The sequence below is a fragment of the Cannabis sativa genome, chromosome 1 (assembly GCF_029168945.1).
Source record: "Cannabis sativa cultivar Pink pepper isolate KNU-18-1 chromosome 1, ASM2916894v1, whole genome shotgun sequence".
NCBI classification, from domain to species: domain Eukaryota; kingdom Viridiplantae; phylum Streptophyta; class Magnoliopsida; order Rosales; family Cannabaceae; genus Cannabis; species Cannabis sativa.
Genome location: NC_083601.1, coordinates 20,276,387 through 20,304,257, shown reverse-complemented (window position 1 = coordinate 20,304,257; position 27,871 = coordinate 20,276,387). Strand labels below are relative to the sequence as shown.

Genomic DNA, 27,871 nt, shown 5'->3' with positions numbered 1-27,871 from the left:
GGACGAATTAGCAGAGTGACCAGAAGAGAAGAGACGAGAGAATCTTCGAAGCTGTCGTTGGAAGATGATGAAGAAGTCTCCATTGCCATTGCAGAGCTCATCGAGTCGGAGGAACGACAACCATATTTACGGCAAAGAAGCTCTGGTGAAGCTCTTGCGCTGGCATTTCGGATATGCGGATTTTAGAGGCAAGCAATTGGACGCCATTCAAGCTATTTTGTCAGGTCTGTAATTCACTGTTCCTCATTCACATGCGTGCTTAACCTTTTCCTATTTATTGTGGAATTTTGGTACCCATATATATGTTTTCTCTTTACCTACTGTAGTATTTGTAACATGATGATGATGATATATGGTACTCACCCAGAAAGTAGTTTAGTGAATAATGATATGGTTTTTATAAATTTTTTGAAATGTGAACTTTTTTCTTTTACATTGATATTGTAGGGAGAGATTGCTTCTGTCTGATGCCAACTGGAGGGGGAAAATCCATGTGTTATCAAATCCCTGCACTGGTAAAGAAAGCTGGAATCGTGCTTGTTGTTTGTCCTTTAATAGGTGAGCGCTAATTAGTCCCTTTTGTTTGATTTGACACAATTTAGGTGGAGCTTAAGCTACATATTTTGCTTTCTGATTGAACTTTTGATGGTCTTAAATGACGGGAGACGCTTCTAACTTCTTTACATTGTCTTTTGATTCCATGAGCAGCATTGATGGTAAGCATATCAAAACTTTCCAACTGCTTGTTGTATTTCCATCTTCTGAAGATTGAGATATAGGGAATATTGGAATTTGTGTGAGATCAGGAAAACCAAGTGGCTGCCCTGAAAGAGAAAGGAATTGCTGCTGAATATCTGTCGTCAACCCAGACGTCATCTGTTAAAAATAAGGTGAAATGTGTTAACTTTGATATCTTCTTGTTATATGTGTACCTATATATATATTTATGTCTAAAAGTTTGAGATAGAACTCTTGTGTATTGGTCACTATGACGAAGAGCCTTCAGAAATTTGTTGAGAAACTATTAGTCAATTTACAAAATTATGAGGCTGCCTAGGACCAAGGAGATTAATGATTTTTATTAGGTGTTTGTATTGTTTTGTTTTTAGTTTTGGTTCTTATTCAAATTACCATGTTTTTTGGGTAGTACTTACTAAGTAATGGAAGACAAAATTTATCTTGTGATTGAGAATACTAAACTCCCATTTATACTCTGTAGATTCATGAAGAAATTGATTCTGGAAGGCCATCTTTAAGACTACTGTATGTTACCCCAGAATTGATTGCAACACCAGGATTTATGTCAAAGCTGACAAAGATTTGTGCTAGAGGATTACTGAATCTCATAGCCATAGATGAGGTATGAAATACTATTCATAACCTTCAGCTGGAAATTATTGTGTATAACTTTACCTCTTCTGGAGAATTTCAGGCACATTGCATTTCTTCTTGGGGACATGACTTCAGGTTTGTGAACTGTGATAATTGTAAACATTCTTTACTACCTAGTATTGCACATAATGTCAGAAACCAAATAGAAAGTGCAATTATTCCTAACTTCTATGAGAGGATCGGATATCAAATTTCAAGTGCTCTTTTGTCTTGAATCTATCAAGTGGAAAAACGAAAAACCTCTCAGGGGCAACGTATTTCTGTCCACTTCTTCTTTCTCTGCATGACCATGTTTGATGTGTACTTTTCATTCTGTAAATCTTAAAATTAGTTCCACTTGATCAGTTTCCTATAAATTCTACTTATATCTTTTTCATGCCACCTCTGGCTCTGAGGAAAGAAGAATTAAAAAGATTAGATTCTGGCAGGGACACACTTCTATTGTATGTAGTAGAGCTTTCATCTTTTTTAGTTTTTGAGAGTTAAATGTTACCTGATCTGTGAAAAATGACAACGGAATGTCTTTTAAACTAAATATTTGAAACAGGCCTAGCTACCGCAAGCTTTCATCTTTGAGAAGCCACTTTCCAAGTGTACCCATCCTAGCTTTGACAGCTACAGCCGCTCCAAAGTGAGTCTTGTGAAGCACTAGTTGTAATTCCTTTCTATGTAAACTATGGGAACTTAATTATTTGAATAGTACAGAGACTAAACAATTAATCACTGAGTCATGATAGATAGTTCATTGATTATCCTTTTGTTTTGCAGAGTTCAGAAAGATGTTATAGAGTCCTTGTGCTTGCAAGACCCATTAGTCCTCAAGTCTTCTTTTAATCGCCCTAATATCTACTATGAAGGTGTGTCTTGCTTCCAGACTTGACTAAGATAGAGTTTGTTTGTTGTATTTTAGAATAGATTGAATAAATTAATTCACACTGAGGAAGCCACATTCCAATGTCAACAGGCTCTCTTGTTGATGGAAGGTTTCTTCTGGTTATTTTGAAAGTTGATTTTTGCAAGCTGTAAATTGCTGTCCTTGTTTACTTTTCTACACATCAAATAATATTTTTCTGTGATACAGTTCGATACAAGGACCTTTTGAATGATGTCTATTCTGATTTGTCTAATGTACTGAAATCCGACGGAGATGTTTGTGCCATTGTTTACTGCCTTGAACGTACGGCATGTGATGACTTGTCTGCTCATCTATCAAAATTTGGCATTTCTTCTGCTGGTATACATATGATTTTGCCCTTGACAATTTGCAAGCGGTTTCACTTAACATGTGCTGATGATTCTGCTTTTTCTTTTTCTTTTCCTTTTTTACCTTTCTTTCAGCTTACCATGCAGGGTTGAATGATAAACTGCGTAGTTCTGTTCTAGAAGATTGGATTTCTTCTAAGATACAAGTTGTTGTTGCTACGGTGGCTTTTGGGTAAGATTGTATATGAGTTATTCAATTTATTCTTCCTGCATTTTTTCCTATGATTTTCTGCTTCTCTTTTGTTGGGTTTCTACTTCTGTTGTTTGTGAGCTTAATACTTAACATGACTTTGATCCATTTCATTATTAAAATGCATCTAATAATGTCAGAGTGGAATAAAACTTGAATTAACGGCATAATCAAGTTAAGTGAGGTCTCTCCCTAGCTGATGACTAGAAATGTGAAGCCACTTGAGGCTAGCTCCTGTGGTTGGATGCCTCATGAGACTAGCTCAAGTTGTTGGGTGAGTCTTAGAGACTAGAGCATGAACTGGGTTCAGATCCTAATAGGGAAAATTTATAATACAAGTATACGTTTCGTTTTAAGTAATAATAGCGCATACGCACGAGTATCATCCCAGAAAAACTATTACCAAGTACTAATAATTATTTTTCTACTTTCTATTTGGCAAACAAAAATTTGAGGAAATATTATTAAAACTAGGAAAACAATTTAACTATAAAATTCAGGTAAGCAAACAATGATTATGAATATTAATAAATGGAAACTAGGGTATTAGTTTTATCAACTTGTCAATCTATTATTTTACTAAGCTGTTTTACAATTTCTTCTTCTAATTTTAATAGTGGGTTAACTAAAATAAATCGTATTATTTTTCAAGATATAAGATCTCAATCTATATTTAAATTTTCTACATATCCGTGATAAATTTAAGGTATAAAAGGCATTAAGAATGAAAATCCTATTTGCTACACAAGTCATACGGGTATTCTCGTCCAATATGTGACTTATGTCTATACAATTATAGCATATTCAACTCTCATCTCTTGAATCTCAAATTGAAATCATAAAAATATGCAAATAGTGATCAAGTATTCACGAGCATTAAACATAAATTATATAGACTAAAATAAAGAAGAAGAATTAATAGAACATCATGGCAAAATAAAAATAAAATAGAAATTAAAGTGATTCCATTAACCCTTAGATAAGAAAATTAGTGCATGAAAATCATGTTCATAACCATTGCATTCATAATGAAAAATGAGAATATAAACAAAATTAAAGAAAAAGAAGAAGATGATGAAAAATATTTAGTAGTTGCTAATTAAGAGTTTCTGAGTTTTTAAGCTCTGAAAAACATACTAAAAGACTAAATATAATATGTTTATATAGGCTAATAAAATTACCTAAAAGATACTAAAATGATTTAAAATTTAAAATTAAAAAGATAAAAATTGTGCTTAGGCCGCAGCCTCACTTGAGAAGCCCATCTTTTTTTTTTGCAATCTTTTTATCTTTTTTTTTTTTAAGAAATTTCCTGCTGCGACAACTAATGGTATTTTGGCCATAACTCTCTCGACATTATTCAGAATTGGACGATTCAAGATGTTTCGGAAAACTAAAAAAGAGATCTAGAACTTTTATTCACAAAGTTTTTCCTAAAAGTGAACGGATCATAATCAAAAATTGGTTTGAAGCTTCAGACTTGATTTTCGAATACAAACGGAGCGTGTTGAGCATCTAAAACTTTCCCACTTATATTTCGTACAACCCCCAAAATCCATGATAAATTCACCATATTCATATTTTGATCATGTTTTTCTCTCATTTCAAGCTATATGATGTATTTGACCATTAAAACTTGGAATAAGAAGAAAACAAGCATAAATTAGTGGGGTGCACCTTTCCTACAATACACAACACCTTTAGTGGCTACTTCGTGCAGAATATGTGATCTTCTTGAAGGAAGAATTACAAAAGGCGGGAATGAACTCAATAAATTTTTCTTCCCATATGGAGCTTACCATATCTATGTAACCAAACCTTTAGAAGCCCAAACTTGATGTGGTTGACTGGAAAAGTACTTTCAGTTTAAATAGTAAACTTGTTTTGCATCAGAAAACAGGATATTAGGACACAACACAACTCCTTTGTCAATTAAAGGTGTTGTGTATTGTAGGAAAGGTGCACCCACAACTCCTTTGTCAATTAAAAATTTGGTGGAGAGGCAGTTCTGGGTTTGCTTGGTTTTTCCTTCTGCACTTTTTTATTTTTGTGTTTTGTGATGCATTCTTTGTTTTCTTTCTATGCTTTTCTTGGAGCCTTGGTGGTGCATTCAATTACTGAAGTGCCAGTGTTTGTTCAGGATGGTATGCAACTCAGTCTCTCTTTGTTTATCTTTTACTGTCCCAGTTAAGATTTTGGTGATATTGACAGAGCAGATGTCATGTCTCTTTAATGGCTTATGGAGATATTGTCTATTTTCAAGGGTATAGATAGAAAGGATGTCAGAATTGTTTGCCATTTTAACATTCCAAAGTCAATGGAAGCCTTCTATCAAGAGTCAGGTAGAGCTGGTCGTGATCAACTACTCTCCAAAAGTTTGTTGTACTACGGAATAGATGATCGCAAAAGAATGGTTAGTATAATAACTTGCAATATTACCATTTCTACAATGCTTTGTGTATTCAACAAAGCTTTATGCCTTGTTAACTATCTGTTTTGCAGGAATTTATTCTGAGGAATGCAGAGGGTAAAAAGTCAAAGGCTTCCAATGCCCAGGAAGGCTTGTCGAAAAAGTCTCTGACGGACTTCCATCAGGTTATTCTCAATTTCCTAAAGGTCTGAATGGACCTCTCTCTGTATATATTTGACCACTCTCAAATTCAAATACTGCAGATGGTAGAGTATTGTGAAAGTTCTGGATGCCGCAGGAAAAAAATTCTTGAGAGTTTCGGTGAGCAGGTATGATAATTCACTAAATTTTGGATGCTAAACCTTATTTTGAACAAGATTCAAAAGCTCAAAGTTAGCTCTAACATTACAATACAGGTAAGTGCATCATTGTGTAAGAAGTCATGTGATTGTTGCAAACATCCAAATCTAGTTGCGAAGTATTTGGAGGAGCTTACGACCACTAGTGTTCTTAGGAACAAAGGTGGTTCCTCTCAAATTTTTATGAGCAGGTGAATCTTCATATAGTGCCTATCTAGTACTGCACTATTAATTCCCCTTTACTAATTGTGATTTAGTATGAGGTGCACCCTATAAATTCAGATGTCAGCGCCTTTGATTTGAGCTGCAATAATTACTTGGTTAGACAGCCATAATTATATAATATTATATATATATGCAATAGGACAGTGGTTTAACTTTCAAAAAAGTAAGTCATAATTTGCTGAAGATCAATTTCAAGTAGTACGTACGGCTGAAATTATGCTCTGCAAATATACATTTTGAACAATGGATTATAAAGGAAGCTCTTGTATATTGAACTCCAAATCTTGCCCCTTATGATTGAAGAATCACAATAGTAGGTGCTAACTTATTATTGTGTACTCTCTTTCAGCTCTTCTTGTGTAAATGAAGGAAATTTTTCTGAATTCTGGAATCGTGATGATGAAGCCAGTGGTTCTGAGGAAGCCATATCTGATTCTGATGGTATATCATATTTTCAACAATTTTAATTTTGTATTTTGTGGTTGGCAATTAGAAAGAAATAAATTTGTGGAAAAAAAATACTTGCTATACTTCTATGATCCTGTTTTGTACATTCACTGGCAGATGGTATTGAAGTTATTAGGAGACTAGGCCATTCAAAGTTGCCAAAAAAATCTGGATTTAATGAGAAGATGGATTTCTTGCAACGTGCAGAAGAAAAATATTATGAGAGCAAACATGAGCAGGTTTGCTTCGATAGATAACATTTTGCGTTAGTTTCATTCGAAGTCGGAATTTCATGTCTTTTTCCTTTTCTCTTCTGAGCCTTCTATCATTTGCATATGCATTTTAGAAATCAATCACTTAAATATGCTACTACATATACATAGGTGATGATTTTAAAGTTATTTACTCTGCATATATATGATTTCAGCTAGCTAAACTAAACCGTTAACTTATTCTAAATTTTGTTTTCCTGCTCTCAACTTGTTCTTATTACTGGATGAAGAGCAATAAACAAAACAAGAATGCTGTATCCGACAGCCTGAGAGAGTCAAGTAGGCAAAGACTATTAAACGCTTTCAAGCAAGCTCGGGAGAGGCTTGGTGACATAAAGTACGCTCATAACTCATGCACATATTTCTTTTTTGAGTCCTGAAAAACTTTCAACTTAATGTATTCTATTCCTTTGACATTGTTGGTATTTACTGTTCAATGTTTCTTTGCACAGGCATCAAGTGGAAACATCAGCCACTTTTCTCGAAAACGAGTGTTACAAAAAATATGGGAAAACCGGGAAATCATTCTATTATTCACAAGTGGCAAGTACTGTGAGGTGGCTATCAACCACAACTTCAGTTGAGCTAACTGATCGGCTTGGTGCCATTGCCAGTTCTGCATCTCAACCAGAAACTTCATCTCTAGCTTCTCCTACTTTGGATCTGGGTCATCAAGAACACACCACTGAATATTTTGAATCAAGTGTTGTACCTAAAACTCTCACATGTGCTTCACCAATAGAATGTTTTTCTTCTCCTAGTGCAAAACTGCCAGCAATTCCATCATTTTCAGAGTTCATTAACAGTAAAAAGGCAAAGGACAAGCAACCGAGACGGTCACCTGGTGGAGTTGAGAAGAATTCAGAGAAAAGGATGAAGTTGCAATAGGCTGTGGTTTTGTTAATTTCTTTATAGGAAGGGTAATAGTGTAAAACACTTTGCTGCTTTGAATGGAGCTGGCTGTTCTTATCATATAGTGCATGAAATTAACTTCAAAACTTTTGTTTCCCAAAATTTATTTTTCTTCTCTTTATAAAGAAAATGTAACGAATCATTGCTGCACTTTAATTTTTAAATATTACGTTGATGATTCACATTTCCTCAATTCAGGCTAATAGGTCTATATTAGACTCACCTTTTGTTAATTTATATAAAATAATAATTTATATATTAGTGTAAATATTTATTTATTAAGATATTAATTATGAAAACACATTGAGTGCATTACTCATTAGTGTATAGTCAATTATCAATTCATATACTAACTGCGGGTTGTTTTTTTCTGAAAAATTATTATTTTATAAATTTAGCCAATTAATTTGATCTAGTGTTGAAACCAAACAAACAGAAGTATAACTTAATCGAAGTTATTAATTTATAGATGCTATAATTGGACAAAACTGAACTTTTTAGAGGACTCCACATTTTATTTTAGAATTATTTTTCTAAAAATATTTACTTTAGGAGTATTATAATATTATTCTTTTTATATAATAAAATTATAACGCTATATACTGCACCACATACAATATAATATTAAGATAATATAATGCAATCTTAACCAAAAATTCAGTCCAATCTAATACAGTTTTACATGCCAAACGAGCCACAAGCCCCAATTCAGTACATAGTCTCCTTCTCCATCAATATTACATGGTGTGTCTTTTTAGACTCCTAGTGGTCTCCATTTAATTTCATACAGCAAAATCCACACTAAGCAGTTTTGAGTGGAAACTTCCCAATGAAGTTGGAACTGAGGCTTCCCAAGTAAAGATGATCCTCAAACTCAATAGCTGTTGTAACAAACCTCATCACCTTTCCTTCTAAATCATCAAATTTCTTCCTAATCTTTCCATCAGCAGCCACATTCACCACCGTCGCTTTCCCCTCCGCGCCATTCACTAGCTCTACTAGTTTTGGAAACGTTGCTATGAATTTCTTCAGTGCCTTAAACTTGTGGACAAACTCCAGCCCTTCATTACTAGCCTGCATTTTTCATAAACAATCACATCACAACTATGATGGTAATTAAAAAGCTCAATATATAGTTTTATGTTACCTGAATTAAAGCGATCCAAAAAGACCCGTCTGGGGCAAGATTGATGTTGTCAGGTCCACCAGGAAGGTTTTCAATGAAAATATCAGTTTTTCCTTTGTTCTCTCCCTTGAGCCAGTACTTAAGGCACCTGAATCTGGTCACAAAAACGACAACGTATCATTAGGTAAACAAAGCAGTCCTCTCTTGAATTTTAGTATGACCAAAAATGATCATACATCATTATCAATGAAACAATCATTTACTTATTGTGACATGACAGCATGGTACATGTTTAGTCTTCTTATTCATTTACTAGTGTTCATGTAACAATTTTACCATGTGACTTACTTCCATGATTCACAGACCACCAGATAATCTTGGTCCTTTGAGAGAGCAACACCATTAGCAAACCCCAAATCATCAAGTATAACTGAAGTTTCCTTTGATGATGGATCGTACTTGAGCAATTGCCCATGTGGTTTTGCCTCAAGCACATCTAGATACCAGTTATGGAGTCCAAACTTGGTTGATGCAACACTGAAATACACACTACCGTCGGATGCTTCGATCACATCATCTGCAAATCTAATTAAAACAAACCAAAATCTCAAACTTTGCAGGCTAATATGCTGATAATTTTATTTACTTTTTTACATTACCATTTCTTTCCCTTACATTGTTTAAATAGACTCAAAGTGTATATGTATATGTACGATTTTGGATCATTAACATAAGAATTTTCCCTGATAAACCCTGTGGCCGCAGAGTGGTTTTTTGATAGCTCTATAAAACAATCATGGTCCCAACTACTATAGAAAACAAAAAGAGTGTTACATCTCCGGCCCCAGGATTTGCCAAGTTGAAGAGTGTTTGTTTAAATTTAATGTAGTCTACTAGATAAAATGAGAAACTAAAAACTCAAGAGCAAAAAACTCCAACTACACACGTGTATAGAAAAGTACTAAAGGAGAAAAACGACATCAAACCATGATGTATCTATAGCAGTAGTAATCGGTCCCTACCCCAAAAAAAATTAAATAAATAAAAAAGATTCCCTTTTAAGGTCTTATTATTAGCTAAGGAGGGCTGCAGGTCCCAACAACACCTCCAAATTGCGATTGGCCCTATTGTTGTGTGTCGTATAATAAGAATTTGGCATGGCTTGCACATGGATCATATCAATTGATCACGCGGTTTAGTTGTGTCGTTTTCTATTCTTGGATAGCTTTAAAGACTCTTACTTACTATTTCTCTCTCACACACACACATCTTAACTTGTTCAAATAGAGTTTCACTTCTTACTCATTCCATGATAAGGAGGCAGAGTTTTATCTATAGCATTGGCCAAAAGAACTACTATTTCATATTATAAAGACAAGAAACGAGTAAAGCTCGGTTGTCGTTTACTGATAAGGGCAAAAATGTCTGCTGATTGTTTGAAACACTCTGTTTAGTTTTAGAGACGCCATAACTCTTTCGGAAGTACCTCCCTAAATTGGCTTGTCTGATTTAGTTGCATATGTAAACAATGGTACTATGCTTTAGTAGACTTTTTGTACATATCATGCGTATTCACTTACCTTATTTTGGACCCGTTAACATGTGAAGTGACTACTAATACGCCATTTTCACCAACCTTAAGCAAACCCTGAAAATCAAGGAAAACCAGAAATGGTTTAAATTCTTGAATAAGAAAAAAATAAAATAAAATAAAAGAGTGATCTTTCTCTACCTTTTCTGTATCACATACAAGAAGATCACCTTCTTTTGTTGTAGTAATTCCCAGAAGAGTATGACCACCTAACATCTTCCAGTTTTCCCAGGAGCCATTTTTGTGCATTCTTTTTATCCAACCATCTCTTGTAGCTGTATAAATTATGCCTTCTTTATCCACAGCAACATCTTCCGGTCTCTCAAGAAACCCTTCTCCAAGTTTACTTACTTCCTAGTGAGACATAATTCAGAAAAAAGTAAAACCAAATTAGATGATAACCCTTTTGAAAGATTTAGAAAAATGTGCATGTTCAAGTGTCCAATCCATGTGACATGAATGAATTTTGACCTGTAGTTTGTTATTTGGAGGAAAAATGGAAGCCAAAGATGTTGTTGAAGGAAGTTTAAGTGAGTCAGGAGATATTGGAGAGAAGAGAAAAACTTGAACTGTAAAAGCTAGCAAACAAGCTAAGAGAAAGCTTGAAAATGCTTGCGCAGCTTGTTTTGAGGTTAGCAAAGCCATGGACGGCTTTGGTGGTACGGCCACACAATGATCAAGCGGTGGAAAAAATGTGACTATAGAGAATGAAAATCTCTAGATTTTCTAGTGTGAGTTTTCTATGAATCTAAACTAAGTTTAATGAAATAAAGCCCCCATACTGAAAACAAAATAGCAGATGTAAGCAACTGCAAAATGATGCAGAAACATTAAAACATTACATGTTACTATTATACTATAAACAATTAAATGTTGTTGTGTATATGTATTAAACGTGATTGGTTTGGCTACCTTACTTTTTTCACTGAAATATATCTGAAATATTAACTCTCGTTTTCATTAATCATACACAAAAAAGATATTGTCTTTCATAAAAGAAAAGCTAAATTCTTTGCAAGTGTTTTTCATTTTGATTTTGAGTGGTCTCTTGTCTAGGATAAGGCTTAACCTATTTGGATGAGTCAAAAATCAACCTGATCAACTTAAGAAATTTCATTGTGTGGTAGATATCAATACTCAAATATGGATCCATCAATGACTGACACATTTAGTCATATACTGTCACCCTCTTCAATAGTTGATTTAGTCATCATGCTCTGCAGCCTTTCCTTCACCATAACTCAAGTTACCTAACCCAACCCAACCACACCCAACCCGACCCAACTAGCCCTCTTGTTTAAAATCCACGGCCAATGATTGGAATATGAGAGAAGGAAATTGATATGACTACCCCTTTATAATAATAGTTAGTACAATACTAAGAATCAGGAATATGTAAATTTAATAATAATCAAAATCAAATTAATTAAGAGTTCTGAAAATTCGGAGGAGAGAGGAACAAGTCCATAAATTATTGTGAAAAACAAAATCCATGCAGCACAACCACAACTCCTTCTATAATGTATAGAGACACTTTTTATTTTATTACAAACAAAAATAATAATAACAATAATAAATAAGAAAAAAAAAAAATAGTGCAATGCAAAATACTCATTATTCGTGGACCCACCTTATATATATCTTGAATGACTCATCTATTGCTCTAACACACAGAGCAAAGCAAGAGAGAGAAAGAGAGAGAGAGAAAATGAGCTCAATGGTGTCTGGTTACAAACAAATGGTGATTACAGGTTCAGAATCCACAAGCACAGGCAACACAACAACCAAAGGAGCCCTCCAGCTCGAGGTTGAATGCGTAAAATGCTACTCTTGTGGCTTCACAGAAGAGTGTACTCCCGCGTACATCTCACGCGTCCGAGAACGGTACCAGGGCCGTTGGATATGCGGACTTTGCGTTGAGGCGGTCAAAGACGAAGTCCTCAGGTCAGATAGGCTCATCACAACAGAAGAAGCTCTCAATCGCCATATAACTTTCTGTAAGAAGTTTCGTTCATCGAATCCTCATCACAAAGAAACAGAGCACCCAATCTTCGCCATCGGAAAGATTTTACGCCGGAGTTTGGATTCCCCAAGAGCGCTTCGTTCCAATTCAAGTAGCTCTCTCGAAACTGTCAAAAGGGTTTCGACCCCTTCTCTGGTTCGTTCCGGTAGTTGCTTTTCTTCTCTATCTAGCTGAAGAATCCTCACCAATCTACAGATTCATTCAACTCATAGTATCAAACAGGGGAACTCTGTTTTTCTTGTTCTTTTTTTTCTTTCTCTTTTGTTAGATTAATACTAAGTTTATCTGATGAACTTTGCATTGTAAATAATATCTTTTATTATAATAAAATTCTCATACGTTGAAGTGCTCAATTTCAATGGTGTTTTTCTTTAAAATCAGTTTTGTACTGTATATTAATTCAAAATTTTATTCATTCAAATTGTCCTGTTCTAGTTTTAGTGTGTCACTACTCACTGTTTCAAATGGTCAAATTGTTTTTATTATTATAAATAATAGTGTACAAATACAAGTAAGCAAATTAATGATTCGGGCTGGCCCTTCAAGTAATTTAATACTAATAATTATCGTTTTTTATTTAAGGAAAGCATATACAGATACGAATAAAGAATAGAATAAAAGAATATTAAGTGCGTTATTTTCTCTCACTCACAATTGTTATGGTATAATTAGGTGGTTTTGAGGTGTTTTAGGAAATGTACTGTAATGAGAAATAGCCATTTGGTAAATAGATTTTGAAGAAAGATATTTTGAAGCTGCAATAAATAAACCAAAGATGGTGACACAGAATGAAATTGCTGAGAACATTCTCAGAAATATTGTTGGGTTTTTTTCACCATAGGAAAAAAAATAAAATTACGGTGAAAAGCAAATGTATGGAGATGGAGACAATTTGATTAGCCGCACTATTTGCTTGTGCATCTTAGACAGAAGTTTCTGGATATATCTAGCCAAAAAAAAAAAGGCTAAATTTTATTATTCATTTATTTTTTTTTTTAATGTGGGGCAACTAACATGAAACAACATTGAGATTTGAGATTATTATCGAAATCAAGACCAGGGTCCAAAGGTTTTCTTTCTTCTTCTTTGAGAAATTATCAATTTGGCAAGGTATTGTAACTTGTAACTACTAAATTAATAAGGGAAATACTTGAAAAAATACTTAAATTTTATATTCGGATAATTGGATAAGTATATATTAAAAAAATTGCTGTAAAATATTAAAATGGTACCTTTTTTTCTATATTCGGTAGATGCCAACGGTTAAGTTTTATATTAGATCAGAAAATTTGCCTCTAAAATGTCTAAATTTTGTGTTTGGTTGCCAGTCCACAATTAAATAAATTTAAAATTGCATTTCAAAAAAATAGTAAATTTTAAAAACAACTAAAATATAAATACTAATTAAATAAATTTTAATTGATTTAAAGATTAAAAAAATAGGAGAATTACTTCATCAACTATTTTTTAATTTTTTTTTTTAAATTGCTATACGGATTTTGGTTGCGATTTAAGTTTTTCCGTTAGTTGCTATAAGAGTCTATGTGTGTAATTCTGTAAAAATAAAAAAAATAAATTATTTTAATTATTTGAAGTGTAAACAAAAAAATCCAAAAACATAACTTATCCTAAAGAAAAAAAAAAATAGAAGAAGAAAGAAGGGATGTGAGCTACAAGAAAAATATAAATAAAAGAATTTGAAGAAAAATAATTAGTTTTATCGTTGAATTTCTATTTTAGTTTTATTAAGTTAATTTTAAGATTCCTTACAGAAAAAAATTTAAAATTATTATAAAATTCAAGAAATAACAATAATAAATTAATAATAATAATTTTTAACATTTCGTTACTTTACTATCAAAATAAATGGTATTTAACTATATATAAACACAAAATTTAAATATTTCAGTCCCAAATTTTCTTATTGAGTGTAAGATTGGTACCTACGTACACAATTTCTTTTAAAGATGTACCTACATAACATAATGAAAGAAAAATTAACAGCTTAGTGCAATTTTTATTTTAATATTTATACGTAAGTAAACACAAAATTTAGATATTTTAAGGGCAATTTTATTTATTTATTTTTTAAAGGAGAACTGAAATTTTTCTATATAATAATCAAGCAAGCTTCTTCTCAAAAAAAAAAAAAAAAAAAACGAAATATATTTTCCACTCCCTTCACTTTTTCTCTTATTATCATGCATTTTTATAATGTGTCTGCATGAACAATATATGTAAATTAATTTAACCTAATTTATGTTTGTCCTTTGTGTTTTTGCTTTCGGTGCTTACGTATTATGTCATACTTTACTAAATTGTTAATATATATTTTTTTTTAAAATGGACTAAATTGTTAGTGACGGTCAAATACAATTAATAAATATTAAATGTAATGCAAGCCAAACAAAATTTGGTAGAAAAATAACACTGATATAATTGCAGAAGTAGTATCTCTGATATTCAAACACCTCGATGGTCCCACATCGATGACAGACTCACATGCAGAATATTAACCTCTTTCTATGAGTAGTCAAAGTTTAACTCTAGCAGGGTCAAACTCATGTTGGGTCTACCATTACCAAAACCAACACAGTGAAACTCAAGTAAAAACTACTTTTTATTTCATTTACTACCTAGGAAATTAAAGACGAGAGTTCATTAGGGAAACTTTTATTATTGACTACTGAGATAGGAAGTTAAAGATCCAAGCTGGCAAGGTATGTCGATGCAGAGGGCCGGGCTGTGACCTTGACTACTAATTCCCTAGCCAAAATTTATGCCTTGAGCCAAAGGTAGTTCACTTCCATAATTGATCGTGCTGTAAAAAAAAAATAGTAATGTAAGTAGTTTTTTTAGTGTTTTGTGTTACAGACAATTTCATATGACTATGTTTTTCACCAGCAAACTTTGAGCTGTACAAAAAACTTACCAAGTTGAACGTCGCATGTATTGCTTCCAAGAGTCACTCCCTGCTTCTCGGCCGCCACCGGTTGCCTTCTCTCCACCGAAGGCACCGCCTATCTCAGCTCCATTAGTTGGTATGTTTACATTTACTATGCCACAATCACTTCCACGAGGCCTGTGTAAAATTGAAATACATGAGATATGAACAAAGTAGTTCTGAATCAACTTGTATTGATAAAATGGGAATCTCAATGGCAGTGTTGGATTGCAGACAATACACAATTCCAGTTTCTCTTGAGGCATTTTAAGGAGGTTATGACTTACCCAATCCATTTAAAGATAGCTTCTGGCCTGCTAGTAAAGATTGAACTACTCAATCCTTGTGGCACAGAATTGTTTAATTCAATTGCTTCTTCCAGAGACTGCAAATTATGAAAGACAAATTTGTGATCGCATCAGAGAAACAGCTCATTGGTGACAGTAAACAAAAAGGTTCAAGAATATATGGTACCTTAATTTTCATAACATATAGAACTGGAGCAAATAGTTCTTCTTTCACTACAGAAGCACTAGATGAAATCTCAACAATTGTCGGTTCTACAAAATTCCCCTCTGACTCTACAATTGATCCACCTGTGAGGATTTTCCCTCCCTGCATATACAAGTAAAGTAAACACTAGGAAAGTAAATACTTGTCTCAAAACATTTGACCAAAAGTTTAACAATTCTAAGAGCCAGAGACATCCAGACTTTAAATTAGTCATAAAGCATACTATACATGCCTGAGATTTTATGGTTGAAATCCCCTTCACATAATTTTCCCTAGAACCTTGCGTATGTAGTGGACCAACAAGGGTTCCTTCCTCCAAAGGATCTCCAATTTTCACTTGTTTGTAAACTCCAACCAGTTGATCTAATACACTTTCATATACACGTTCATGAAGAAACTGTAGCCAGGGAGAGTGGACAGATGAAACAAAAGCAGAAAAAAAAAAGAGAAGCATGAAATCAGTACTTTTTGAGTGCCACAAACAGATTAAAACATAGTCATGGACAAGAATGTTTTTACCAATCTACGACATGTAGTGCAGCGTTGACCAGCAGTTCCAACAGCTGCAAACAAAATAGAACGCACAGCCAGTCCAATGTCGGCATCATCCATAACAACTATGGCATTGTTTCCACTCAGTTCAAGCAAGCATTTACCGAACCTTTCACTAACAGTTTGTTGCACCATCAAACCCACCTATACAAAGAAACACGGGAAGAAATTCTTCAAAGAATTGTACATAAAAGCCACAAATCCACAAAAGTTGGCCTCATTCCCACATACACGTACATGTGGCCAGTTGGAACTTGTAAATGACCATGGCTATTGGTTTTATTTTTTTATTTTTTGAAGGAGGCTATTGGTTGATACACTAGTGTTATCAATATTCTTATTAATTTCAAATTTAAAAAACACAACAAAAAGTACTTTTATGTGAAAGAATTACCTTTGAGCTTCCAGTAAAAGAAACTAGAGGTATTCTAGTATCTTTTGATATTGCTTGACCGATTTCTGCACCTCCACAAAAGGAGGTGAATATTGCACCTGGCAAGTTGTTCTTCTCAAGAACCTCAGCCACAAGCTTTGTGACAGCAATAGTTATTAAAGGAGTTGTGGGTGCACCTTTCCTACAATACGAAACACCTTCAGTGACTACTTCGTGCAGAATATGTGATCTTCTTGAAGGAAGAATTACAAAGACGCGAATGAACTCAATAAATTTAACAATTCACCATATCAACATTTGGTTGAAGAGATAAATATTACTTCAACTGCAAATAGAAGACTTAAACTTACCACACAACACAATTTCCACAAACCAAGGCGAGACAAGCATTCCATCCTATAGCGCCACAAAAAGAACATTGAGATTAGATGCTCTGCAATAGTCTTTTTACAATATAGGCAACTAAATGCAAAAATCTTCCCATTATGCATGACAAACCTTAAACCAGAAACAAGTTCAATAATTTTTTGTGAAGTTACCAAGAAAAGATTTCTGAGAACTACTGTCTTCAAAATCCAATACACTAAACCTCAAATAAAGAATAACCACATGATTAAGATTTAATGATACTACTTTTTATTATATGGCAAACTAGCAGATAACCAAACGCACCAAGAACAGCACATGGGAAATTGAAAGCAGTGATCACCCCGACTATTCCCAGTGGGTTCCACACCTGTCATATAAACACCCTATAATCAAAACCTCATCTTTTATGTTCAATGCATATTTTTTTTTAATTAGTTAACTTTCAGATTTGAAAACATTGATGGTCCGGTGCTGGTCTTACCTCAAGCATCATATGATTCGGACCTGCAGAGAAACATAATAGCTAAATCAGATAATTCACATCCCAAAGTTTAGATTCTGTCTTAATACATGACAAATAAAGTTTAAGTTCATTTGCAGTCCAAGCTAATAACAACACAGCAACAAATTCAGTTTACTCATAGTCACTAGGGAACATTTACAGTGTCAAAAAATATAAAACAATCAAAGAATAGTAATCTCACGTTCTGAAGGGATTATAGATCCATTCAACTGTCGGCTCAGACCAACTGCAAAGTCACACATATCAATGACTTCCTGCAACAACAACAAAAACAAAGAAGAAGCTTTCAGCAACTTTAAAGTTCACTAATCAAAATAGTTCCCGAACAATCCCACTTAATGAGTTTGAACAATAACTACTACTCATGCCCACGCACAGCAAAATAAAAGACCTAACTCTACTCTCACTAATATTAGACTTAGAATTTGTTAATCTCTTTAGGACAAGGAAAACACTTTTACCATAATCAAAAACTCCCTTCTTTATGACAAGGAAAACACTTTTACCATAATAGGATATTTGTGACGAAACCCTCTTAACATTTACAATTGTTATACATATGACCCTAATAAAAAAAAATAGCAGCAAAAGTACTTTTTCTTACAATTTTGTTACAGTTGTACCCTTTTTTAGTTATTAAGTCTCAACTTAGAAACACGTGGCAACATATTATTGGACTATGTATTAAATAAGTTAAGGAAATATGTCGCCATATGTTTTTGAGCTAGTACTTAATGGGCTTAACTGAAACTTAATAATCAAAAAAGAGAAAAATTGCAACAAAATCGTAAGATAAGGTACTTTTGCCGCCACTTTTTTTATTAAGGTCATATGTGTAACAATTGCAAATATTGGGGAGGTTTCGCCGCAAATATCCCTTACCATAATATAACATCTAAAAGGCATAAACTCCCTTCCTTAGGACAAGGAAAACACTTTTACCATAATATAAAAAATCCAATAACAAATGAACCATCATAAATCATACCTGAACCTCCCCAATTCCTTCAGGTAGTATTTTTCCCATTTCAAGCGACACAAGCCGACCTAAATGATCCAATTTGGCTCTAAATGCGTCTCCTATTTGTCTCACAATCTCACCTCTCTTTGGTGCTGGTATCTGCCCCAAGAAAAACAGAAGTGTCTTATAATTCACTTCTAAAGCAGAACCATAACTTACGTGATAACTTATAGACCATTTCGAAACAATGTACTAACAGTCATCCATGTCTTTGCTGCTTCACTACATGCATGTAGTCCCTCCTCATAATCTTCTAGAGAAACTTCCTTGACTTGAGCAATTTTCTATATCCAAAAACACATTAATCAGAGAATAATCTCACTGTTGCATAAAAAAGAAACATAACCCAAAAATTCACGTGTTGCTCCTTTGCCATAACATAAATTTCTCAACTAAGATAATCAAACAAACTCAATGATCGCCAAAAATAACAAAAAAGAAGTCTTCAAACAGAAAAGGGAAACCTGATTGTTAGAAGGATTAACAGTAGAGCTCAATGGTCCGCTTGCTTTCCACTTGCCATTGACGTACCCACCAAGATTTTCTGATCCCAAACCGATCTCCTTCAGAAACTCGTACTCTTTTTTCTCGAAACCCATCTCTCAAAACAACCCTATCCACAAGCTAGACAGCGAGTACACGCAAAAGTCAAAGAAAACACAGTCAAAGCTAGCAAAATACAGATAAAAATGAAAATGGCATTTGAATTTTGATAGACACACAAAAGAAATTTGTCGAAGCAGAAAAATTACCTTGAAAATTGGTATGAGAATCCAAACGATGCAATGGTTGAAATGGGAGAGGAGAGTGTGGAGTTGGAGTAGATGTATATTGAATTTGATATGGTAAACGAAAATGGAAAATGAAAAATAAGTGCCGTAAGTCACTGAATGAAGACGAAACAAAAAGCAAGATCACCTGTATTAATAATAGATAATAATAATAATTGTATTTATGCATAGGGAGATATAAAAGGTGGAAACATGTGATATGGCTATGACTCAACTCTGATCTGTAACAATGACTCAACACTGATCCCTAACAATTATTCATTCTTACGTGTTTATTTTTGACTGGGCTACTACAAGTCTACAAACTATTGGTAATTATTTCACCAAAATTACTCTTCTTTGTCCTATTTTTCTCAAGATTCCTTTTTTCCGATGTAATTATTCTCTTTACTGAAACTATGAGTCTATGAAATCAGGGTGATAAAATGCAAATGTTAAGATTTCGAGGCATGAAGCTGCATGCCTCTCATTCTCAAAAGAAAAGAAAAAAGAAAGTGTAAAGCTGCATGTAGTGGATGCTACATTGGACAAGTTTACAAATTACAACCATCTTTCAATTTTCATTTATTGCTTTGATAGTTATCACTTATTAGCACTGTGTTCTCCTTGATGGAAATGACTTATCTCAGTTGCTTGCCTTTTCTTAAATTTGACATTTTGCTTGCTTGCACTTGTCCAATGTGAGGATCACCAAGTACATTACCCTATTTGGAGATATTACAGCTGTTTGATTATACATTTGATGGAAGATTTGGTAGCTACCTTTTGATTATACATTTGAACGTTAAAATTTGTAGATAGTTTTGTACTCAACTCTCAACCAGAGTTATTGGTTGAGTTGGGTTGCTCAAAATTAACAGTATCCTTGACCCAGCCAAAGATTTGTATACTTTATTATCAAGAAAAAAATGTGAACAATGTATATTCTAGAACTCTGAGAATTGAAGCACAGGACAGGAACAGGATACATCAATATTTTGAAATTTCCATTAACCTTGCCCCCTATTACAAAGAAAGCAATGGAGAATTTAACAATTATTTGGACCAGCAGAACATAGCTGCTTGGCATAAAAAAAGGTTATACTTTTCACCAGAAGAGGATTCCTCTGCGCGCAAGACTACCCGGCTATCTTTAGTGAAAACCCCAATATGTCAAAACCATCATCACCTGCTTTTGTTATGACACCCTGCTTGGAGAGACTAAAACCGTTAGATGCTGAAACACAACTGAGACCTCATGTTGCTGGTTTTGTATATACAAAAGTGAATTGAAGTTAAAGAAAGAGGGTTCACCTTTTCCGTTATGATGCCAGATATCAGATTAGCAGGCGTAACATCAAAAGCAGGGTTCCATACAGATATTCCAGATGCAGCAACTTGTTCTCCAAGCCCTCCTCGTGAGTTCAGTACTTCTTTTGGGGATCTTTCTTCTATCTCAATTTCTTTTCCAGACGAAAGAGACAAGTCGATGGAAGTGAGTGGTGCAGCCACAAAGAATGGAACGTTGTGATGTTTTGCAATCAATGCAAGACTATAGGTTCCAATCTTGTTGGCAGTATCACCTGGATTCAGTAATGCAATAGATTAACCGAACTTCCCATTAATTGAATATGAAAAGCAGATTAATCATTAAATGATTTTGAATACCATTTGCAGCCACACGATCAGCTCCAACAACCACAGCATTCACACGCCCAGCTTGCATTAAGGCCGCTGCGGCAGAATCTACTATAAGGGTGGCTGGAATCTTCTCATGTACCAACTCAAAGGCTGTAAGTCTGGATCCCTGCAATTAATTGATTACATAAATTTTCATAAGTGTGTAAGTAACATGTGAAATGAAAAATAAGGTGCATAAACAAGAAACAAAATGGATCATAATACAAACTTGGTTGAAAGGACGTGTTTCTGTGCAGTAAGCTCTTTCCAACACCCCTTCTGCATGAAGTGCGCGGATTACACCAAGAGCAGTACCAAATCCTGCTGTTGCAAGACTGGCAATACAGAACATAAAAGTAAACATATTTTTCAGTTTCTTGTCGAAAAGGAGAAATATAAGTTGCAAGAGATATTTATTTACTAATTTTTAGGGAGAATTATTAAAATGGGAAACTCAAGAGATTTAGATACCTGCCGGTGTTACAATGGGTCAATACAGAAAGCTTTTTAGGGTTGTTGAGCTGCTGATGAAGAATAAAACTTGCTCCAAATGAACCAATAGCTTTATTTGAAGTAACATCATCTTCCAGCATCATTTCAGCTGCATCTATATAGGCCTGTGGAAGTTCAGTAAGAAGGAGCACATGAATTTGCAGTAATGCTATGAAAGGTGGGGCCTAATCAAAAGATTATTGGTAAAACCAAGTGAAAGTACAATAGAAAGTACCATACTTGAAAAACACTTTTGCCTTCTGTAGCAGTAGCAGCAGTATTTGAGATCACTTCTTTAAGTTTCGTCGCAGCATCTGAAAGATTAACAGCAGTTGGCCGGCTGAAATAGCATTGTTCAGATTTAAAATGGGCTATTGATCCCTTTTTTGTGGGGGAATTATAAAGATGTGACGAACAAATGTAAACTAATAGGTGGCAGAAGACTTATTTAAGCAACACTTAGCACCTGGAGACAAGATAATCCAACTTCATGATAAGATAAGAAACTGAATCATTGATGGTCCCATCTAAACCATCCAAGTTGAACACTTCAACTGCTAGAGAAAGGGCTGCTGCTATTGCAATGGCTGGGGCACCACGGACCACCATATCCTTTATGGCATGCCTGACAATTAAAAAAAGAACTCAAAAATTGAGATTATTCATGACAAAAACAAGCACTAATATGAAAAACATATGCCTATGTACATATAAAAAGAATGGCACCATTTTTGCCTCTTTTCTTCACAATACACACAACAAACACTAATCATAATTAGTAGTGTTACAGCATTGAAAGTGAACTTTACTAGAAGCTAGTTATACCTTCCAATAATTTACAAAACAAGTTTGACCAGCTTTGATAACAGAAACAAATCTAAATTATCTGAAATTGAATCGTCCTCAGAAAATTAAACAATCCTATCAATGAATATTATGAATACGAGACCTAATAAAAATAAAGAAGCATATTACCATCCATCAGTGGCATCTCGAATTTCCAAATAAATAGTTTCCAGAGGAAGCTTTCTCTGTTGAACAAAACAACATCAAGAAACGAACCCACAAAGAGCCAAATTCGATTCAATGCAAAGAAGAAGAAGAAGAAAATCATAAATCAAACAAAAGTTAACAACAAAACCAGAGGCACAACCTGATCAAGTAGCTGAAGAGAACCACGGTTGTAGCATATAGCTTGAAGAGTGTTGTCTGTGGCAGGCGCCATAACTTTAGGCCTTAAACGACACGTTTCGATAGCTATTAACCCTGTGAAGAAGAATATGAAGATTAATGGACAAGGAAGAAGAGGGCTTAGACTTTTAGGAGCTGCCTGCTACTTGAGCTTTCTTTTATTTTATTTTTTTAATTTTTTATCAAACAAAAGCTTAATTCAAACCATACTGTAACAACAACTACTACTTCTACAACCCCACATTCAAACATTTTGATTAATCTTCATAAATATATGAAAAAAACATCAACCAGATTAGTAGTCTTTCTTTCCTTTCCCTCGCCAAAATATTTATTTTTTATGTGATGGAAAGAAAGGGGCACTGAAACAGATATGTAGATTGAGTTTGAGATTTGAGAGCTTCAACAAAGAAAGAGCTTTAAAGTCAATTTCTGTGGCACCGAAGTGGGTGTAATAGAAAAGGAGAAGAATGCGATTATGACAGAAAAAACACAGAATTTAGTGTGAAAAATACAAATAAGCCCATAAAAATAAGGACTTCATAGTATACATAAGCAGGAGGCGAAGAAGAGGCTTATCTATAATCTTTACACACCGATTGATGAAAATAAAAAAACCCAGCTTTCATAGTAGATTATGTCAGTTAAACTTGAAAATATATATAAATAGCAGGAGAATTGAACAAAACCCATGTCGCGAAATTGTATAGTAATCACATGGGATATACCTTGTTCAGATCGGTCGCTTTGATGGTCCCTTCTTGGGAGAGTTGGACCTTATAATTCCTACGGGTTTATGTATTCAACGATGAACAAGGAATGGTTTGAGTTGGTGTGAATGAAGCAAGTTTGGGTTTTGAAGAGTGAAGGTGGAGAGGTGGTGGTGTGAAGCATGTGAAACAAGAGATTCTGTCAATATATGAAAAGACCATAAACCACCTCGAAAAAAAAAAAACCGGGGGTATACACTATACACGAGATATACGCAGCGACTAGTAAAGTTTTTTTCTTTTTTAGAATGAAACTGTCATAAATAAATAACCATGTATCCTCCAATCAAATACAATTTGTCTTCACCAAAGAAAGTATAAACTAATTTATCAGCATCAATATTCGCAGATATAAGCATGAGAGACCTTAGAAATTAGCCACAAATTTCCTATTATGAGTAATAATACAATAAAATTTTGAGACTAAGAAGATTGCAATCCTTTTGCTACAATAAAAGAATTAATTTTGATATAATGAACCAATAGTTGCTGTAGGAAATTACAGATATGTCCTACACAACTCACACACACACAGGTTATTTCACAAGGTCAATTTTGACCTTTCTTGTTCTGACTTTTGGATCCACACACAATTGACACGTATTGGATTTTATATGTTATTTTATTGTTTCCTTTACTTTACTAATTTGTTCTTTGTGTCTGAACAGGCTTCGAGAAACACAGAGAAAAACTTAGGGCAAAAGTTTAGCAAAAACTTGAGAGAAAATCAGAGAAAATCAACTCTGATTTTGAGCAGATCCAAGAAGAAAAATAATGCAAAAATGAAGCAATACACAAGTGCGAAGATTAGGGTGAGAGAGATAACAAACACAGAGATTTTTACAAGGTTCACCCCCTGAAATTGGGGCTACGTCCTTGGTGAGCTGCCTCAGAGAAAGATCAGCCACAATCCACTATCAACATCGATGTTTACATCAAATTTCTGAGCTCCAAGACACAGATCGTCTGGTAACTCTCAGTTCTTCAGAACCAGGTATGTACAACTTCTCACTCAAGCTTTCTCTTTCTTTTTCACTCAGGATCGAACAGATCCTCTCTCTTCTCTCTTCTTTCTAATTCACTCTTTTTCTTTCTGATTACACATGAGAGAAACTCTCTCACTCTAGGTCTGGGGTTTTCATCTTCTTTTCTCTGGAGATCTAAGAAGATTTGTTGAAGCTGTAAGTCTCTTTCATTTTGTTCTTCTATTTATAAGTATTGTAACTGAGGATAGTCGGTTAGGGAATAACTGCTAACTGTCTTGATGTGGGATTGTAAAGCTGGTAGGTTAGTTAGGATTGTAACTAACTATTTTAACTTCAGTAAATAGTTACAGGTTGACTTATATGGGGAATTAATTCCAACAAATTCCACCTGATTTCCCATATAAGTTTACCTGTACTAGATTAGATCTTCTCTGAGGGTCCTAGCTCGTGTCTCCTTTAGGTTATCCTCCAGTGTCTACCCCTAACAAATTCATGCAAAGCTTGAATTTGTGAAGGGTGACAATTTTGGTTCCCATATCAGCAGGATTTTCTTCTGTTGGTATCTTTTGAACTGAAACTAGCTCTTGGGTCACTTTGTCTCTGATAAAGTGATACTTGATCTCAATATGTTTAGTTCTGTCGTGAAAAACTGGGTTTTTACACAAGTGTATACAGCTTTGGCTGTCTGAATACACTGTGGGAACCTGCTTAACCTTAGTAATTTCTTCTAGGAGACCTTGAAGCCACAGTGCTTCTTTTATTGCTTCTGTTACAGCAATATATTCTGATTCTGTTGTTGATAGGGCAACAACTGGTTGAAGTTGGACTTTCCAACTTATACAACAGCCTCCTATTGTAAAATAGTATGCTGTTGTTGACCTTCTACTGTCTCTGTCACCAGCATAATCAGCATCACTATATCCTTCAATTAGGAGCTTAGAATTAAGTCTTCTGTACACCAATCCTACCTTAGCAGTACCTGCTATATATCTCATAGCCCATTTCATTGCTTGCCAATGTTCCTTCCCAGGGTTAGCCATATATTTGCTTAGGACACTCATAGTGTGTGCTAGATCAGGTCTAGTACACACCATTAGATACATAACAGATCCAACAGCATTTGAATAGGGGACTTCTTTCATTTCTTCTATGTGCTTTGGTTCTGTAGGGCATTGAGCTTTAGATAATTGATGTTGGTAGGTGATAGGTTGCTTTGTTATCTTTGCATCTTCCATAGAGAATCTCTTAATGAGCTTGTGTATGTAGTCTTCTTGGTTTAAAACCAGTTTCTCTTTCTGTCTATCCCTCTTGATATTCATTCCAAGTATCTTAGTAGCCTCTCCTAGATCCTTCATTTCAAATTCTGCCTTTAATAAGTTCTTCAAGTTTTCTACCTTGGCCTTTTCCTTGCTTATGATTAGCATATCATCTACATATAGGAGTAGATATATAGCTGTATGCACTTCTGTTCCTTTGTAATACAAGCAGTGATCATAGTAGCTCCTTAAGTAACTTTGTTTTGTCATGAAAGTGTCAAACCTCTTGTTCCATTGCCTTGGTGATTGTTTAAGCCCATATAGAGACTTTTCTAGCTTGCACACTAGGTGTTCTTCTCCTTTCTTAATGTACCCTTTAGGCTGTTCCATATATATGTCTTCTTCTAACTCTCCATTTAAGAAAGCAGTAGTCACATCCATTTGCTCAACTTCTAGGTCAAATTGAGTGGCCATAGCCAGCATTATTCTTATTGTTTTGTACTTCACAACAGGGGAAAAAATCTCTGTGTAGTCTATCCCTTCCTTTTGACTAAAACCCTTAGCCACTAGCCTTGCCTTGTATCTTGTAGGTTCACCAGGTTTGTTCCCTTCCTTGTATTTGAACAGCCATTTACATGAGATGACATTCTTTCCATCAGGTCTTTTGACCACTTTCCAGGTTTTGTTCTTCCTTAGAGAATCCATTTCATCATCCATTGCTTTTGACCATTTTCCAGAGTTCTTGTCTTGCATAGCTTCTTCATAGGAACTAGGTTCAGTTTTAGATATTTCCATTGCACTTAGAAAAGCATAGGCCAGCACTTCATTCCATGCATTGAAACTGAATCTTTGAGTAGGCTTAGAAACTCTCTTACTTCTGTCTCTAGTGAGTTGATACTCCCTTAGGTCTTGATTCCCTTGTTCCTCAGCTTGTTCTGTTCCATCTTGAACTGCCTGATTTGGTTCAGGTTCCACCTGAACTGGTTGGACAGGTTCTGCCTCTGTCTGAACTTGTTCCACCTGAACAAGTTCCACCTGATTCACATCAGGTTCTTCATCAGGATTTTCCTGAATGTTGGGTTGTAACTCAAAATCTGATATGCCTGCAGGGTTAGTTAAAATATCTGCACTAGGAGTTTTGTTAGATAAACAGGGAAAAATATTTTCTTTAAAAATTACATCCCTACTAGTGATAGTTTTTAAACCCCCTTGATCTCTTAGCCAAATCCTATAGCCTTTAACTCCCTCAGGGTAACCTAGAAACACTCCTTTAATTGCCCTTGGTTCTAATTTCCCAATACTTTGGTGTGCATATGCAGCACATCCAAAGACTCTAAGATTAGACAAGTCTGGTGGTTTTCCAGACCAAATTTCCTCAGGTGTCTTTAAGTTTATAGCACTAGAAGGACACCTATTTATCAAATAGGCAGCAGTAACAACTGCCTCTCCCCAAAAACCCTTAGACAGACCAGCACTAAACAGCATACACCTAGACTTATTTAGCAAAGTTCTATTCATTCTTTCTGCCACTCCATTTTGTTGGGGTGTGTGCCTAACAGACTTGTGTCTCATGATACCATGCTCTTTGCAGTAATTATTAAACAAGTCATTACAAAATTCTAGGCCATTATCAGTTCTCAACACCTTAATTTTCTTATCAGTTTGATTTTCCATTAGGGTTTTCCAATGCACAAATTTTTGAAAAGCATCATTCTTGTTTTTAAGCAAATAAACCCAAACTTTCCTTGAAAAATCATCAACAATAGATAGGAAATAAGAGCAGCCACCATGAGTATTAACTTTCTCAGGTCCCCATAAATCAGAATGTATATATTCCATTATATGTTTTGATTTATGGATACCAGTATTGAATTTTAATCTGTGGTGCTTACCTAGAATGCAATGTTCACAGAAATCTACCTTAGATACCTTATCTTTGCCAAGTAGTTTTTGATTGTTGACTATTTGCAGCCCCTTTTCACTGATGTGACCTAGCCTCCTATGCCATAGAGTGGCTTTGTCATCTTCAGGTGCTGGAACAACATTGTTGCAGCTTATTATAGGTTCCCCACATAGGTAGTAGAGTCCATCTTCCTTCACTCCTTTCATAATCACCATAGATCCTTTGCATAGTTTGATTTGTCCATCTTTAATCTTGCTTTCAATCTGCAAATCATCAAGCACACTTAGTGAAATCAAG

At 34.6% G+C, this 27,871-nt stretch overlaps 5 protein-coding genes across 6 annotated transcripts; 2 read left to right on the top strand and 3 right to left on the bottom strand.

Annotated features, from left to right (window-relative positions):
• The first annotated feature begins 64 nt into the window (after window positions 1–64).
• LOC115704979 (ATP-dependent DNA helicase Q-like 3) lies at window positions 65–7,663 on the top strand. Its single transcript, XM_030632197.2, has 19 exons — window positions 65–224; window positions 448–558; window positions 709–716; window positions 807–890; window positions 1,220–1,360; window positions 1,433–1,467; window positions 1,940–2,023; window positions 2,161–2,249; window positions 2,474–2,626; window positions 2,731–2,827; window positions 4,986–4,989; window positions 5,109–5,258; window positions 5,348–5,440; window positions 5,519–5,584; window positions 5,672–5,805; window positions 6,189–6,280; window positions 6,404–6,525; window positions 6,789–6,895; window positions 7,011–7,663. Exons 1-19 carry the CDS (start codon window positions 65–67, stop codon window positions 7,444–7,446), a joined length of 2,166 nt encoding a protein of 721 aa, XP_030488057.2. The 3' UTR covers window positions 7,447–7,663.
• A 410-nt stretch (window positions 7,664–8,073) lies between these two features.
• On the bottom strand, window positions 8,074–10,832 carry LOC115708234 (protein STRICTOSIDINE SYNTHASE-LIKE 4). The gene is made up of 6 exons (XM_030636452.2): window positions 10,659–10,832; window positions 10,329–10,541; window positions 10,177–10,244; window positions 8,945–9,181; window positions 8,618–8,750; window positions 8,074–8,544 (listed from the first exon to the last, which is right to left on the bottom strand). Exons 1-6 carry the CDS (start codon window positions 10,830–10,832, stop codon window positions 8,272–8,274), a joined length of 1,098 nt encoding a protein of 365 aa, XP_030492312.2. The 3' UTR covers window positions 8,074–8,271.
• Window positions 10,833–11,348: 516 nt separating this feature from the next.
• On the top strand, window positions 11,349–12,563 carry LOC115704893 (uncharacterized). The gene has a single exon (XM_030632103.2). It carries the CDS (start codon window positions 11,788–11,790, stop codon window positions 12,382–12,384), a length of 597 nt encoding a protein of 198 aa, XP_030487963.2. The 5' UTR covers window positions 11,349–11,787; the 3' UTR covers window positions 12,385–12,563.
• Window positions 12,564–14,622: 2,059 nt separating this feature from the next.
• LOC115706478 (aldehyde dehydrogenase family 7 member A1) lies at window positions 14,623–19,874 on the bottom strand. Its single transcript, XM_061105336.1, has 15 exons — window positions 19,279–19,874; window positions 18,991–19,150; window positions 18,724–18,810; window positions 18,494–18,625; window positions 17,687–17,759; window positions 17,464–17,486; window positions 17,286–17,349; window positions 16,964–17,009; window positions 16,614–16,794; window positions 16,187–16,363; window positions 15,896–16,064; window positions 15,629–15,765; window positions 15,442–15,539; window positions 15,143–15,292; window positions 14,623–15,031 (listed from the first exon to the last, which is right to left on the bottom strand). The coding sequence occupies exons 2-15, from the start codon at window positions 19,123–19,125 to the stop codon at window positions 14,977–14,979; spliced, it is 1,527 nt and encodes a 508-aa protein (XP_060961319.1). The 5' UTR covers window positions 19,126–19,150; window positions 19,279–19,874; the 3' UTR covers window positions 14,623–14,976.
• A 308-nt stretch (window positions 19,875–20,182) lies between these two features.
• On the bottom strand, window positions 20,183–23,863 carry LOC115706479 (methylthioribose-1-phosphate isomerase). Of its 2 annotated transcripts, none has more exons than XM_030634139.2 (10): window positions 23,388–23,863; window positions 22,622–22,734; window positions 22,444–22,499; window positions 21,935–22,093; window positions 21,709–21,808; window positions 21,448–21,593; window positions 21,206–21,311; window positions 20,965–21,103; window positions 20,611–20,879; window positions 20,183–20,504 (listed from the first exon to the last, which is right to left on the bottom strand). In XM_030634139.2, exons 2-10 carry the CDS (start codon window positions 22,691–22,693, stop codon window positions 20,436–20,438), a joined length of 1,116 nt encoding a protein of 371 aa, XP_030489999.2. In that variant the 5' UTR covers window positions 22,694–22,734; window positions 23,388–23,863; the 3' UTR covers window positions 20,183–20,435. The 2 variants fall into 2 exon arrangements, with proteins under 2 accessions (XP_030489999.2, XP_060961327.1); XM_061105344.1 differs by lacking the exon at window positions 23,388–23,863 and adding an exon at window positions 22,951–23,284.
• Between the last annotated feature and the right edge of the window lie 4,008 nt (window positions 23,864–27,871).

Bases quoted from the DNA above. Each gene is read 5' to 3' on its own strand.
- LOC115704979 (XM_030632197.2), top strand. From the start codon at position 65: ATGATGAAGAAGTCTCCATTGCCATTGCAGAGCTCATCGAGTCGGAGG. The intron at 1,468-1,939 runs GTTTGTGAACTG...TATTTGAAACAG, and splicing joins TCTTGGGGACATGACTTCAG to GCCTAGCTACCGCAAGCTTT. The intron at 2,627-2,730 runs GTATACATATGA...CCTTTCTTTCAG, and splicing joins ATTTGGCATTTCTTCTGCTG to CTTACCATGCAGGGTTGAAT.
- LOC115708234 (XM_030636452.2), bottom strand. From the start codon at position 10,832: ATGGCTTTGCTAACCTCAAAACAAGCTGCGCAAGCATTTTCAAGCTTT. The intron at 9,182-10,176 runs GTAAGTGAATAC...TGTTTTAATTAG, and splicing joins GTTAACGGGTCCAAAATAAG to ATTTGCAGATGATGTGATCG. The intron at 8,545-8,617 runs GTAACATAAAAC...TGAAAAATGCAG, and splicing joins TTTGGATCGCTTTAATTCAG to GCTAGTAATGAAGGGCTGGA.
- LOC115704893 (XM_030632103.2), top strand. From the start codon at position 11,788: ATGCAAAATACTCATTATTCGTGGACCCACCTTATATATATCTTGAAT.
- LOC115706478 (XM_061105336.1), bottom strand. From the start codon at position 19,125: ATGGGTTTCGAGAAAAAAGAGTACGAGTTTCTGAAGGAGATCGGTTTG. The intron at 17,487-17,686 runs GTGAGATTACTA...GTTTCTCTGCAG, and splicing joins ATCTATAATCCCTTCAGAAC to GTCCGAATCATATGATGCTT. The intron at 16,364-16,613 runs GTAATTCTTTCA...TTCTTTGTATAG, and splicing joins CTTTTACTGGAAGCTCAAAG to GTGGGTTTGATGGTGCAACA.
- LOC115706479 (XM_030634139.2), bottom strand. From the start codon at position 22,693: ATGGCGCCTGCCACAGACAACACTCTTCAAGCTATATGCTACAACCGT. The intron at 22,500-22,621 runs GTTGTGCCTCTG...TTTGTTCAACAG, and splicing joins CTCTTCAGCTACTTGATCAG to AGAAAGCTTCCTCTGGAAAC. The intron at 21,594-21,708 runs GTATGGTACTTT...GAACTTCCACAG, and splicing joins AAGGCAAAAGTGTTTTTCAA to GCCTATATAGATGCAGCTGA.